Below are 15,113 nucleotides of genomic sequence, written 5' to 3' on the forward strand. Positions count from 1 at the left end.
AATCTTTTCATTATTCTCTAAATCACAATTAGATTAATATATATATAAAAATATAAAATATAAAAAGAAATTTAATCCAAATATCTTAACTCCCCAATAAAACTCAATACAATTCTCACGCCTCCATTCCAAAAAACAAAAATAAAAAATAAATTACTTCATCCTTATTTTCTAAACTAAAATATAACCCTTTGAACAATAGTAAAACTCCCCTCCCCTTTTTTTTTTTTTTTTCATACTCTTTATATATATTCCTCTTTACCTTCTTCTTTTTAAAACCATCATACACTTCACATATTACTTCATCTTTTCACTACAATACTACCCACCTGCACCTGACCGTTCAGCCCGTGGCCCTGCTCTATGCCCAGCTCGAACCTTTTCATCCCCCCGCATCCCCGTCACAAGCTTATGATCCCCTCCTCCATTGCTTGGCCCCCGGACCGACTGTAATCCTCCTCCTCCTCCATTACTACCACCAGCACCATTACTCGTACCTCCAGCGTTCCGGTTATTAATCGAAAAGTAAACAGACCGTGCCTCTTCCACCTGCCCTATATACCCCACAAATTGCCCATACAACAGTGTGTATTCATCTGCAGGCTCCAAATACCCACTCTGCATCAACCCTAAGATCACCATGCAAATCAAACGCACCTGATGCTCCTGCTCCACAGTGTGTGCTTCTTCCCCATTATTGGTGTTCCCACTACCACTACCACTACCACTACCACTACCACTACCACTGCTGCTGCTGCTGCTGCTGCTGTTACTACTATTACTACTGCTACTGCTACTACCCGACCCGCGTCCTCCACGCGAGCTCCCATTGCTGCTTCTCCTACTTCCCCCACGACCGTTCAATGCTCCCCCTTGGCTCGTGGGTCTCAAACTATTGACACCTTCAAGCCACCGCAGTACCACGCCGTAAATAAGCTGTCGCAACTCATCACCTCTTTCCACTAAAAAATTCTGCTTTTGTGACTCACTCTTTTCTTCTTTTTCTTCGTTTTCTTCTTCTTTGGATCCTTCTTTTTCTTCTTCCTTCTCTTCGCTTGAAGGCTCTGTCACCGTGCTGATGCGAAATACAAAGTCAGCTGCAGTGTTACTCACCTGTGTATCTATACCCTCGCAAATTGCATCCAACAAAAGTTGTCGCACCTTCCCTCCAAATGACTTATCGTCCTTGTTGTTGCTTGGCTTCCAGTAGCTCAAAATGCGCAAAAGCTGTTCCAAAATGCGGCCTTTGAGTGGCGTGAAAATACCTTCCATCGTCATACTACTACCATTATCATTACTGCTGCTGCTGCTGCTGCTGCTGCTGCCTCCAGATTCCCCATTCTCATCCGTCTCCAAAATCCCGCACTTTACTAGCTGCAAAAATCGCCGACGATATTGCCAACCAACCCATTTTTCCACAGCCTCGTCTCCAGGAATCGGTTTCTGTGTGCTCTTTTCCACCAGTGGCTCCATTGTGGTTGCGTCCACGCCTTGCACTGGTAACAAATTCCGAAGATAAATAGTTTGGAATGCTCGAGAAGATGCTCGCTCTTCTTTCAGGGACTTGCCATTCGCCCTGTCTTCCAATACAATGTCTTCAAGGTCCCATCCCTTGAGTGGTAATAACGGTATTTTCTTGTTGTTGGGGGAAGCTACCCGGCTAAAGGCTGTCAAAAGTGCGCCAGCACTATGTTCATGAGCCAAGCTCTGGGACTCTCCTGCATGCATGGGCATTGTGACCACGGTATCTAGGAGCCGGTCTAAAATGTCCACCGGATCTGTGGGCGTCAATGTATTGATGACAGCCGATTCGTCTGCACCCTGTGCATCCAGTATTTCAAATATCCAAGCTAGGCTTCTGCCGGCCACAAATCCAGGTCCGTATTGTGCCTGTGGTTGTTGTGAATGATGATTATTTTTAAGAGAATCCTCGTTTTCAGGAAGAATATTCCCGCGCACATCAAAGGCTACTTTGACACATGAGTTGAGCACGGCAGCCACAGGCATGGATGAAAGAGCTGCAGCTGTGGATCCGCCATCGAGAATGCGGTGCATGAGAAACCGAAGAGACGGAACTTGAACGTAGATGCGCAGAAAGTGTGCAAAGAAGGGAGTTTTTGCCAATGGCACACCGCCCTCATTGTAGAGACGCGCCAAAATATATTCTGCAAGAATCAAGTGATGAAGAGTGGGTATTTCGGAGACGATATTTGTTTGTATTTCCTCGAAAAGTGTATTGTTATCTTGTTGTTGCTGTTGTTGTTGTTGTTTATCATTATCTTGGTCCTGTTCATTTTGGGTTGGCAGAGATTGTGTGCCGTTTTGTTGAGAATACTCAATAGCCTCAAAGATACTAATAGCGACTGTAAAAAGTCCTGGATGAAGTGAAAGATCTTCGTCATGAGAAGAGTCAGTATTATCTGGGGGCCAAGAGAAGGGGACGGAAGAGTCTTGATCTGATCCGCTGAGTTGGGTACGGACCCAAGCATCTTGAAGGAAATGACGGTAGAGAACGCCCAAAGGCGCGTTAATTTCGAGCAACGCGTCCAGAGCAAGACGAGTCATTGTATTAAATAATGTATGAGATAAAAAAAAAAAAATAATAAAAGAAACCCTCCTTCAGAATGGTTAAGGAGTAGAATTTATGGAAAGGTAGATAATAGTAATAGAGGAAGAAGGGTCTTTTTTTTTTTTTGTTGTATATGCTGATGTATTTGTGGAAGGGGCGAATAAAAGGGAAAAAAAAATGGTAGAGATAATTTTTTTTAAACTCGTTGGAATCTACACAAGAAACTTAAGGTTTGGTAGATGTACTGAAAAGAGTCTTTGGTATTATGCGTGAAATAGTAGAAACTGTAGTAGTAGTAGTAATTTATATATTGGTGAGTAAAAAAGCACGCGCACTTTTATTTTTTTTTATTATTAATATTATCGCGATAAAGACAATATGACACGGGTATATCTCCTTGACAGATCAGCAGAAGACATGCTTAAGGGTGACAATAGAGAAATATATGCAATGATCGATTGAAATGTCTAGGATTTTAAGATAAAGGGAAAGAGTAGTATGATGAGATATCGAAAAGTGTTTGTTGAAGATTATAATAATTCTCAGCTGCTGATAAAAGGTATGATGATAGAATAAAAAAAAAAAAAAGGGAAAACGCGAACGCGACTTTTAGATTAAAGATCCGCGGGAATAGTTTGAAATGAGAGTTGATTAATTAATAGAATAAAAGAAATTTGAAATGTTTAAATATAATAATTATAAATAAAACTTGTAATGAATATAAAGAGTAATTTTTGTAAATGTCTATTAAATATAACAAAAAAAATAATTTTTTTTTTTTTTTTTTTGAATATTAAATGAATATAAAAGGAAAAGAAAGAAATTAAATTTTGTAAGAGAGAAAAAAAAAAAAAAAAAAAAAAAAAAGGCTGTGATTAGAAATTTAAAAAGATTTAATTTTTTTTATTTAATTTTTTTATTTTTTTTGGTGGTAGTGCATAAAAATTTGTTTAAAAAAAAATAAAAGTTTATGGTTTTACACAGTGCACAAACAAAATAGACACAACAACCAAACAACATCAACATCAAATAGAAACACAAATTAACGCCACAAAATCAAAACATTTTTCTATTAAAAAATTTTTAAAAGATAGAAAAAAAAAACCAAACATTCAAGAATTAAAGAAAAAAAAAATTTAACATCTACAAATGTCTTCAATATGAAAGTTATAAACGCTCTTTTCATTATTTAGACAATATACAAGCTTATTTCGATCTTGTTTCTTAAAAATAAAAAATAAAAATAAAAAGCTTGTAGTTCTTTTTGTTTGTTTCAAGAGCCCGGTATATTTATTTAATAATAATAATAATGAAAATGAAAAAAAAAATCATCCTTCCGCCAAAAAATCTCATAGTAAAAAAAGAGATAATCATAAATCAATAAGAGGTAATAAAGGTATTCTTTTCTCTAGTTTTGTGTTTTTTTTTTATTATTTTTTATTAGTGCTAAGAAGAGGTGGCAAAAAACGCCGCTATTTAGGCAGAGCCAGGACCAGGGTTGGATCTTCTCTTGCCATTGACCAAAGTGACGTTAACAAATCTCTCTATAAAAAAAAAAAAAAAAAAAAGAAGTTAGAAATCAATCCTTCAAAAGATTTACTTTACAATCAAACATACTGTTGTAGAGAATTCTCTTGTGAGCACGGCCCTTGGGGACCTTGGTCTTTTCCTGCTTCTCAACCTTGGGGGTCTGAGACTTGACCTTACCGGCACGAGCGAGAGATCCGTGAACTTTTCCCTAGAAATAATGCATTAGTATTATATTTAACAAAATGATTCATTCAAACCAAGAAAGAAAAGGAAAAGATTATCTCAAAAATCTCCTCTTAACTGGTTATTTCAAAGAAAATAAAAAAAAAAAAAAAGTCGTGTAAGACATACCATTGTGATATGTGGTTATGTACAGCCTTGGTTGAGTGGTGATACCGTGGGAAAAAAAAAAAAAAAAGGGGGGGAAAAAAAGGGAGGGGGCAGGAAAAGAGAAGTGGGAAAGGGGAGAAAGAAAAAAAAAATTTCTGCGCTGTGTGAGTGTGTGTGTGTATGAGAGAGAATTTCTATGGAGAGAATAATAAGCAATAAATTGTATGATTTCCTAAAAGGGTTATATTGCGAACCACATACGAACCACGTTTAAAGGATGTTTACTATGAGGATCGCGAACCTCATAATAAATGTTACAAATGTGATTCATGTAATTATATCATTATGTAATCATTTAATGTTGTAATTTTATATTTTTTTTTTGTAATTTTGTAATTTTTATGATTTTTTTGTAATTTTTGTAATACCCACTCACACAATTTTGTTTTACTTAGATGGAGATAAAAAAAATTTTTCTTGTATTGTAGTAACGTCATACATTCTAAGTTTTGAAAATGATGAGTCGGCATTATGTACTCAAGGTATGAGATGTACACATAATTAGGGTTTAGCCCTAAAGTAAAATTTAGAAAGAGAGAATATATATTAAAATCTACCCTTTAGTTTTAATTTCTCATGGATCTAGTAATTAACATTCCTAAAGAGAAGATTAAATTTCTTATCAGTCACATGTATAGAATACTGATAAAGCATTAGCCAATTCTGTTTTAATTTTTTTTTTTTAATTTTCAATAAATTTCTAAATTTCAAGATAATGGAAATTATTCAGATCTTCTTATATTTTTTTTTCTAAACGCCAAATAAAAGAATATATTATAGAAAATTAATAGTTATAATTTAAACAAAACAAAAAAACAAACAAAAATACACAAAATAAAAACAAACAAATGTCATTAAGTTAACCATTAAAAAAGTCCTGGATTTTCATGATAGACTTTTTTTTTTTTTTTTTCTTTTTTTCTTCACAGATTTGTCTTGATGATGACGACAAAGTTTGTGATAATTAGCTAAATAAAGAAAAGCAAGTTAGCAATCCATTTATTAACAACATAATTCCTCCCTTCCCTAACTTTAATTTTAAAACTTACCGCTGCTGTGAGAGTAAATAAAATCACAATGGAAACCCTGCTTACAGGGAAAACACCCTTTTGCAGGTAATGTTGAGTGTAGAAAAACCGGAAAACACCAATTAACATGGTGAGTACTGCGAGCCAAATAAACATGCTACCCAGCATTGTACTTAGCCGGGTCAGACGTCTATCTTGAATATAGATTTTTTCTACGTAATGATAAAACTCTGGTGTTTGAACAAGTAGTGGTGGGGTTTCTGTAAGAACATACTCCGAGTCTGAAGAAGAGGAAGAAGAAGAAGAACTAGTCGAGGTTGTAGATGCATCAGTAAGAGAAGCCAAGACAGATTGTGTAACAGCCAGATTGCCAAACTCGCGGGTGGCTTCAATAAGGTTGCGAGTAGTTGTAGAAGATTGGAGACGGAAAAATTGAGTGATGGCGACGCCGATTGATGCAAATGCGAGAGAGGTACGGAGCCAAGCAAGATATGTGCGTTCGTTGGCGAGATGGTCACGGGCCACGGCGCCCTTATTTGTAAGTTCTAGTGCACCAAACATACTGATGAAGCGAGTGAAGTTAGAGATGGGAGTGGGTTTAATTTGAGAAGAGGAAGGATGAGGAGAGGAAGAAGAGGAAGAGGAAGAGGAAGAGGAAGAAGTTGTTTGTTGGTGTTGTTGATGGGAAGGTGGGACTTTTGGTCCAGTAGTGGCAGAAGCAGCAGCAGCAGTAGCAGCAGCAGCGGTGGTGTCATTTAACGCCATAGCGGGTGATTTAAGTGAGCAATTAGGATAGGTGTGGGTTATCGTGGCGTTGCTATTATTTATTTATTTATATTTAATTAATTAATTTTTTTTTTTTTGAAAATAATTAAAAAAAAAAAGGTGAATAAGATTGTATTTATTGTATGATGAAGCGCGGGGGGGGAGTAAAAGAAAAGACAGGATCACCCAGAATCTTGGAGAAAAGAGGTTTTTTTTTTTTTTTTTTTTTTTTCAAATCCAAGATCTTAGTAGAGACAGAATATGATAAAACGGGTAGTATTATGTTTGGTTGGTGATTGTTAGGGAAGATCAAAAGATGGACGGTTGGTGGTAGTGGCTTTTTTTTTTTTTTTTTTTTTTTTAATACTTAGACCTTTTTGAAATAGAAAGAATATAAAAATGATATATAGTAGTGAAATAATATAAAAATAATATAAAAAAAAAAAAAATATAAAAAAAATAAAAATAAATAAATAAACTTGAGATGAAAGTACGGCTGAAAGATTTCTGATTTTTGAAATGAAAAAAAAAAAAAAATTTACAATTAAAATACCAATTTAAGTAATTATAATTAATTTTAACATTATTAAAATAACACCATCATGTTTATATTAGTTTTTAAATTTTTAATTAAATATTGTTAATTTTAATGGTATGATTTTTTTTTATATTTAATTTAATTTAATTTAATTTATTTTATTTTGCTGAAAAAAAACATATATATATATATATATTTGTATATTGAGGTAAAAAAAAAAAAAAAAAAAAAAAAGCCACAAAATAAGTATTACGTAATATTTAAGCATAAAAAAAAACTGTGTGGGGAAAAAAAAAACCATTAAATTTAAATTTAAATTTAAATTTAAATTTAAATTTATTTAATTTATTTATTTATTTATTTAATTTTTCTTTTTTTTTTTTTTTAAATTTATATTTATCTATATAAATAAATTTATTATGAAATAAATCAAAATATTTACCTTTAAAGATTAATGAGGTTGATTATCCCACACATTGAGAAATTAATTTGATTTTGAGTGAAAAAAAAAAAAGGGGTTTGTCATATCATCATCATCACATGTAGAAAAAAAAAATTAAATAAATAAATAAAAGCCACCGTCTCCACCTGCCCTGTTTTTTTATATTTATTTTATTATTTATTTTATTTTATTATTTATTTTATTTTATTTATTTACAATATAAATGATCAGCCATATTCAATGGCTAGAGATTCTTAAATAAAACAAACAATCAATCAATCAATCTGTAGAATAAAAAGAAAGAAAAAAAAAAAGGAAGTTGAATTAAAATAAAACGCGTAGATATTCTTAAAAAAAATAAATGAATAAAATAAAATAATATAAAATCCAACATTTGGTCTTATAAAAAAAATCACCAGCTCAGTTTTCAACAAAAATAATTAGTTTTTTTTTTTTTTATTTTATTTTATTTTATTTTATTTTCATTTTCATTTTCATTTTTCCAACAAAATATTTTGCACTGTTTAAACAAACAAAATTATTGGCATATCTTTCAATGTCTTTTGAAGAAAGGAAAAAAAATTTTTTTTTTTCTTCTTCTTCTTCTTTTTCTTCTTAACTTTTTTTTTTCTCTCTTAATTAATACTTTTGCACGGGTATCTTCTGTGGCTTGTAGTTTCAATAATAATAAAAAATAATAAAAAAAAAAAAGCATTTTGTATTTCTTGCCTGGTTGAGTTTTCCTCGATCAAACAAAAAAAGACAGGCAGACATAATAATAAACACCATTCAACTAGCCCTAATCAAAATAAAAAATAAAAAATAAAAACAACTCAAAGATTTTTCTTAAAATCAAATAAATTCCTCTTTTTTTTTTTCTTTTTTCTTTTTTCTTTTTTCTTTCCTTTTTTTATTATTATTATTATTATTTTTTTTGAGCAAGAAAAAAAATAAAAAAATCAAATAAAAGTTTCTTCAGTTTATTGCCATTTTGGACTTTCTCATCTGCGGCGTTCTCACGTTCTTTTTCAATTATCATTATTATTATTACTAAGACTTAATTAATTTTTTATTTTTTGAAGGTGGAAAAAAAAAAAATTAAAAATAAAAAATAAAAATTTTTTTTTTTTTTAAAGTCCGCATTTCCCCCTTTTCAAGAAAAAAAAAAAAAAAAAACTCTTCACACACCCCACCATAGACTTAATTCAACAAACATTCAAATTTACAAATACACTGAAATGAGCGCAGCAGCTACTCCAACATTCATGAGCCATAACAACAGCAGCTCAACCTCACTAGAATCACCATCAGACTTCATGACAGATATCTTTGCTGAGCCTTCAGACTTTGCATCAGCTGAGCCAGAACCAACATATATTGATTTCCACCGCACCGCCGCGTTTGTTCGTCCAGGCGAGCCTCAGACAATCAACCTCCGGCTCGTCGGCAAATCGCCACTCTGGGGACATCTCCTATGGAACGCAGGCAAACTTACAACAGACTATATCGATGAGCATCGTGATGAGCTGGTTACAGGTCGCAACGTTTTAGAACTGGGCGCGGCAGCTGCACTACCATCTCTGGTTGCTGCTCTTTCAGCGAAAAATGTGGTCGTAACGGACTATCCTGATCCGGAACTGATTGAAAATATCCAGTACAATACTCAAAATGCAGGCCTAAGCGATAAGGATGTGAGCAAACTCAAGGTCAAGGGATATATATGGGGCAACGATGTTAATGATTTGCTGGCGCTGATCAATGATGAAGAAAGTATACCAAAAGAAGAAAAAGAAGACGAAAATACCAGAACATATACAGATGACGAGAAGTTTGATTTCTTGATTCTTTCAGACTTGATTTTTAATCACTCGGAACACCTCAAACTAGTGGCTACTATGGATAAAGCGCTAAAGCCAGATGGAACTGCTCTGGTTGTATTTTCACCCCACAGACCAAAGCTTTACCACAAGGACTTAGAATTTTTCGATGTGGCCAAAAAATATGCCAACTTTGAGATTGTGGACAAGTTCCAACGCGATTACATGCCCATGTTTGAGGAGGATGAAGAAACTCGTGAGCTCCGAGGAAAGGCCTTTGGGTACATTTTGAAGCGGGCAAAAGAATAAATGAATGTATAAATAAAAAGAAGATAAAAGAAAAGAGAAGGAGTAAATATAAGGAATATGTTTATATGGGAATTTTAAGGAGGAAAAAAAAAGGAAAAAAAGAAAAAAAAAATTGAATGAATGAGATATATATAGACTTTTAAACCTGCACTGCAGGATTATTTTATTTTATTTTATTTTATTTTATTTCCAAAAAAAAAAACTTTTAATACTATACAATATTGGTTTATATTTTAATAAATCGTCATAACGGTCGTCACATAAATAAATAAATAAAAGAAGAATGATAAGAATGATAAGAATAAAATATATATTTATATATATATTTTCTCATTCTCAATGCTTCTTTTGAAAGTTCATGTGCGCATGTGCGTGCGCGTGGATATGGCGCGCGCCAATTCCAACGCGTCCAGGTCTCTCAAGTCCACCAAGCACGTTCCCGCTATCCGAGCTATTGTCATCGCGTTTAAAAACAACTCTGCGCAGCCCCTCAGGAGAGGCAGCCGTCGCAGTGACAGTAGCATAAGCTGTGGCATAAGCCGTGGCAATTTCTGTGACTACCACAGCTCCACCCTGAACAGTAGTGGTTGCTTCACTCTGAACTGTGGTGGCTGCCGCGGTGTCTGAAGAAGCCTCTGTTGTAGTAGGAGAGGCAGTAGCCAAAGAAGAAGAAGAAGAAGAAGAAGTGGCAACAGCTGCAGAAGAACCCTGGAGCAATGCAGCGGCACTTGCACTGGCCTGAGCAAGTTCCGACTGAACAGCATACTCAAAGTTGCAACCAACAACAACATTGTACCCATTGAGGTCCTTGGCTGAGCACACGGTAGTCAGGGGACAATCAAACAAAACCCACTTGTTAAAGTTACACAATGCAAATTTCCCGTCCTTGCATGTTACTGCGTTTTCCGTGCACGAGTTTGCATCAAACGTAGCCTCGACGGCCGGCGCCGAAGACGTTGAAGACGCAGAAGAAGATGCTGATGATGCTACTGCAGCTGCAGAAACAGCATCGACAACAATGGCAACTGCAGATGTGGCAACCTCGCCATTAGACTTGGTAATAGTCGTGGCTGTGGTTGCAATCTTGACGGGCTGGATGGATGCAGTGGCTGCCTGAGACAGTACGGCGGAACTTGCGGTGGCTGCGTTTTCGGCAGGAAGTTCAACCGCATTGTTGACTGCAAAATTGGTGTTAAGACATAACGCCAAACTGCTTCCAACTTTACCGGAGCAAGAGCCTTGAACTTTGCTTGAGTCGATGATGGAACCGGAGCCTGAGGCTACGGTGGCTACTGCTGAAGCAAGGACCGTTGAGTCTGCCGAAGACGAGGATGAGGATGTGCCTGTGGAAGAAACGAGAATGGAACCATCAGCCGTGCCCGATGGTGCGGCTGAATCTGAGGCTGAGGCAGAAGCAGAGGCTGAGGCAGATTTTGAGAGATTGCGAGTGGTGACGACGGTAGAAATGTCACCAGAAAGTCTGCTAGTAAAGTCCTCGAAAAGAGTAATGAAGCGAGTGGTAGTGGCAGCAGACGAAGAAACAAATGAAGAACCACCGGACTGGAGTGCAGCAATTGCAGAAGATGCAACAGTAGAGTCCAGGTTAGTTTCGACAGCAGCAGCGTCCGCAGGTTCATCTGTAGAGGTGGCAACAGCAGTAGCAGCGGCGGCAGAAGAAGAAGAAGAAGAGGAAGAGGTTGCAGCAGTAACAGCAGCAGAAACCTTTTGTTTGTTAACAACATTTGCAGCAATTCCGGCATTTGTGGGAATAGCCTCGACGATTTGTGTGACCCAAACAACACCGTCCTCAGTGACGACGGCGGCAGACTGGGTCACGTAGACAAGTTGTGTAGCAGCACCGGCATAAACTGTAACCAAGGCAGTGGCTTCACCACCAGCGGGAGAAGAAGAAGAAACAGAGGAAGTGGCAGGAGCGGCAGAGGAAGAAGAGGAAGAGGAAGAAGAAACGGTGACAACATTTGCGGGAGAAGTGGCAACAGCAGGTTCAGGAGAAGAGGAAGAGGAAGAGGAAGAGGAAGCAATGGTAACAACTTCAACAGGAGAAGTAGCAGCAGCAGCAGGTTCAGTGGCAGGAGAAGAAGAGGAAGAAGAGACAAGGAGCTTTGTAGAATAAAGAGTGATGAATGAATGGTCAGAGGAAGAAACAGGAGCAGCGGCAGATGTTGCGGCAGACTCGACTGGGGATTGAGAAGTGACGACAGCAGGAGACTCGACTGTGGATTGAGACACAGGAGCAGCTGTTTCGATGGCAACCTCTGAGGATTGCTGTTGGTTAATAGGGGCAGATGATGATGATGATGATGCTGCGACAATGGCATCAGGGGCGTTTGATGAGACTTGTTGCCAGACAAATGTGGTGGGGGCAATAGAGGAAGAGGAAGAGGAAGAGGAAGATTGGGTAGTAGAGATTTGCTGGTAGTTGTTGTTGTTGTTGTTGTTATTGTATTGGGTCTGGTAGACTGGAGTAGAAGAGGTTTCTACGTAGTAAACAGGTGAGGAAGATGAACTGACTGGCTGGACATATACCAGAGAAGTTTGAACGGTGGAAGAAGACTGAGCATTTTCAGGAACAGCTGAAGAGGAAGAGGAGGATTGGGCATAGGCAAGGGTGGAGATCACGAGGGTGGAGGATGAGGCTGCGACGGCAAGAGTTGAGGAAGAAGAGGAAACAGATGAGACAGAAGAAACGGATGAAGACACAGCAGCGGCTCCATTGTCAATAACAACTGCGCCATCATTTGAATCAATACCATCGACACTAGAACCTGTAGTCAAACTGAACGTTGTGAGAATGTTTTTCATATCAGCTGAATAAGTTGAGCCATCCACAATGTTACCAAAAGCCTGGGAGGCGTCCCACATCATGATACCACCAAAGGACGAGTCTGAACCTATTTCAGACACAATTGTATTAATTTCAGATACAGACGAGTATCCAGAACCAGCGGCAGTAGAAGAAGCAGGAATACCAAGATAGATTTTAATGTTTTTGTTAGGCGAAGTATTTGTGGCATAGTCCTTCCAAGTGTCCCAGTTAAACCCAGACCCCTTGTCAACACCACAAGGATTATTATAAAACTGGACAAAGGCAAAATCAATATACGAATTAGCAAGAGCATCACCCACACTTGCATCTGGGTAAACACATTGAGGAGCTGCGGAAATGTAATACTCGTCGTTACCAAAGTACTCGCGCAGCTTGGTTACAAGAGCAGCATAGCCTGTGGGGTTGTTGTTTTCAATGTCGAGATCAAAGCCATCAATAATGGCATCGTCAAAGGGTCGCTGGTCAGCGGACCCGCCGCCAAACATGTTCCACAGGGTTTCTGCATAGGCCTCGGCCTCGGAATCTGAGGAAAAGCCGTAGCTACCTGCTGCACCGCCGAGTGAGAGAAGAACTTTTTTCCCAAGTCCCTGACAAGTTTTAATATCTGTAGCGATGTCTGGGCAATGGAGGAGCTGGGATCCGTCGAAGGTAGTATAACAACTGACGATATTGAGGGATGTGGAGGGGAATTCGTTGAGGAAGGAGATGACGTACATGTCTGCGGCATCGGATTGACAGTATTCACCAAGACTAAGCTGGGTGCCTTCTGAGTTTTGTCCCCAGTAGAGAACGACGTTTGAGTTGCCTGTAGCTGAGAAGGCAGCTTGGGCGAGTCCGAGCGAGGAGGCCAAGGAGAGGAGGATTGTTGAGGGAATAGAAAACTTCATTTTGGAAAGAATTTTGCTGGAGAGATCGCGCCTGGCGAGATTTATTGTTTAGAGAGAGAAATGGAGAGGTTGATAGAGAGTGACTGGAGTTTGGATAGAAGAAAAAAAAAATAAGGAAAGACTGGAGTTGGTATAGATAGGGGGAAAAAAGTCTGGAGAAACGAAAGGACACTATATTCGACCAGCGAATTTAGAAGGTAAAGAAAGAAAAAGTTGAGGGGGATTTGAGGGTGTCTATTTTGTCTATAGGACTAAACTCTGGAGGGAGGTTTTTAGATGAAGGAAGAGAGAGAGAGAGAAAGAAAAAGGAAAAGAAAAAGGGAAAGAAGAGAAAAGAGAATAATGGAGAGAGAGGGGTCATTAAGGGTTTATATATATATATATATTTTATTTTTGGGGATTAGATCATAATAATAATAAGTGCTTGTTGTATGAAGGTCAAGTTTTGTTACGAAGTAAACCTCCTTTGTGGCGGTCATAATTGTTTGCAATGGTTATAAACTTAACTTCAGAATCATTTCATTGTAAAGGGGCAGAGTTGACAGGCGGGTTTTGTTTGTTAACAGAACAAAACGCGTTTTGGAACGGCTTTTTTTTTCTTTTCTTTTATTTTATTTTACTTTATTTTTTTAAATATAAAATTATTACTATTAACAGATAATTATTTTTATATGAGATTTTATGGGATTTTACGATTTTATTTTATTTTATTTGAATTTATTTTTTTTTTTATGATTTCATTTGATATTAATTTTTTATAAGCCGCACATGGAAATGTTTCAGACAAGCGAAAAGCCTCAAAGGGAAACACACAGCCGCATGTGTTATAAAGAAATTTCTTAAAAAGAGCGCGTCTGACACGCGTTTTAAGGGGTAGAAGGCACGTGAGAAGCTTAAAAAAGTTTAAAAATAGACGTAAAAAATAAACGTAAAAGTAAAAGTAAAACAAGACATGAAAAAAAAAAATTTTTTTAACAAAAAAAAAAAAAACATTTTAACAAAAGAAGTTTTGCAAAAGAATAAAAATCAGAATGATATAATAATACAAAGAATTTAATAATATATATTTTAAAAAAATTTAACAATTTAAACAAGGATGTTTGAGAATTCATTTTAAAGAAAGAAATTAACGTAGATTATTGGTTTTGTTGTATTTAACAAATAAAAGTTTTAAAGAAACAAGGAAGAAATTAAAAAAAAAAAAAATTAAATAAATTATTGAATTAAAAGTTTTAATATATATATATAAAAGTTGAAAATAATACTAATACTACTATTAATACAAATAAAAATATATATTGAAAAAAAATACTAAAAAAAGGATCAAGTAAAGGAGGTTTTGGTTTTATATAGATTTATCGAAAAGTCTGCAACACGCCTAGTTTTCAAGCCAAGAGAAATCCTCAAAGTTAGTTGTGTCTTATTTTTCTTTGCAACAAGTTTTTATTTTTTTTTATATATAAATATAATTATATAATTATATAATTACTACTACTATAGTAGTTATAATAATTAATTCAACGCGTCTGCGCAAATGTCAATAATAATAATTTTAATAAAATAATCCAAGTCTAGTTTACTAAAGACAATCAATCAGTTGCTATATAAAAAAATATACTGGTTACAGATTGTTTTTTTAAAATATACCATCCCCCCCCCCCTTGATTGAAACATGTCTTGACGCGACAAGCAACTATATAGAAATAACCACAAAAAAAAAATTCAATTTTATTAGACTTAAAGAAAACTTGATTTTTTATTTACTTTTGACTGTGCAAATCACAAGCCTTTATAACAACTATAAACATTTATAAATATATATATCTAAACTTATAATTCCCACAACCATCCCCCAAAACTTTGAAGGACAAGAAAAATACGCTCCATGTAGGTTTATTATTAATTTTTTTTTTTTTTTTTTTTTTGATTCGTTACCAGAAAATGCATTAAATATAAATTAATTTGTTTTTTTTTTCTCCTGCGCTCAGAT

The 15,113-nt window shown here is 35.9% G+C and overlaps 4 protein-coding genes across 4 annotated transcripts; 1 reads left to right on the forward strand and 3 right to left on the reverse strand.

Moving 5' to 3' along the window:
- Positions 1-321: 321 nt before the first annotated feature.
- On the reverse strand, positions 322-2,565 carry SAPINGB_P006418 (uncharacterized protein; the record flags this gene model as incomplete). The annotated part of the gene is made up of 1 exon (XM_032001129.1): positions 322-2,565. The coding sequence occupies one exon, from the start codon at positions 2,563-2,565 to the stop codon at positions 322-324; it is 2,244 nt and encodes a 747-aa protein (XP_031857020.1).
- A 2,847-nt stretch (positions 2,566-5,412) lies between these two features.
- SAPINGB_P006419 (uncharacterized protein) lies at positions 5,413-6,282 on the reverse strand (the record flags this gene model as incomplete). The annotated part of the gene is made up of 2 exons (XM_032001130.1): positions 5,413-5,457; positions 5,539-6,282. 2 exons carry the CDS (start codon positions 6,280-6,282, stop codon positions 5,413-5,415), a joined length of 789 nt encoding a protein of 262 aa, XP_031857021.1.
- A 2,218-nt stretch (positions 6,283-8,500) lies between these two features.
- Positions 8,501-9,388, forward strand: SAPINGB_P006420 (uncharacterized protein; the record flags this gene model as incomplete). Its single annotated transcript, XM_032001131.1, has 1 exon — positions 8,501-9,388. The coding sequence occupies one exon, from the start codon at positions 8,501-8,503 to the stop codon at positions 9,386-9,388; it is 888 nt and encodes a 295-aa protein (XP_031857022.1).
- Positions 9,389-9,724: 336 nt separating this feature from the next.
- SAPINGB_P006421 (uncharacterized protein) lies at positions 9,725-13,123 on the reverse strand (the record flags this gene model as incomplete). Its single annotated transcript, XM_032001132.1, has 1 exon — positions 9,725-13,123. The coding sequence occupies one exon, from the start codon at positions 13,121-13,123 to the stop codon at positions 9,725-9,727; it is 3,399 nt and encodes a 1,132-aa protein (XP_031857023.1).
- Positions 13,124-15,113: the final 1,990 nt, after the last annotated feature.

The sequence above is a fragment of the Magnusiomyces paraingens genome (assembly GCF_902498895.1).
Source record: "Magnusiomyces paraingens strain CBS 517.90 genome assembly, contig: contig5, whole genome shotgun sequence".
Lineage (NCBI taxonomy): Eukaryota > Fungi > Ascomycota > Dipodascomycetes > Dipodascales > Dipodascaceae > Magnusiomyces > Magnusiomyces paraingens.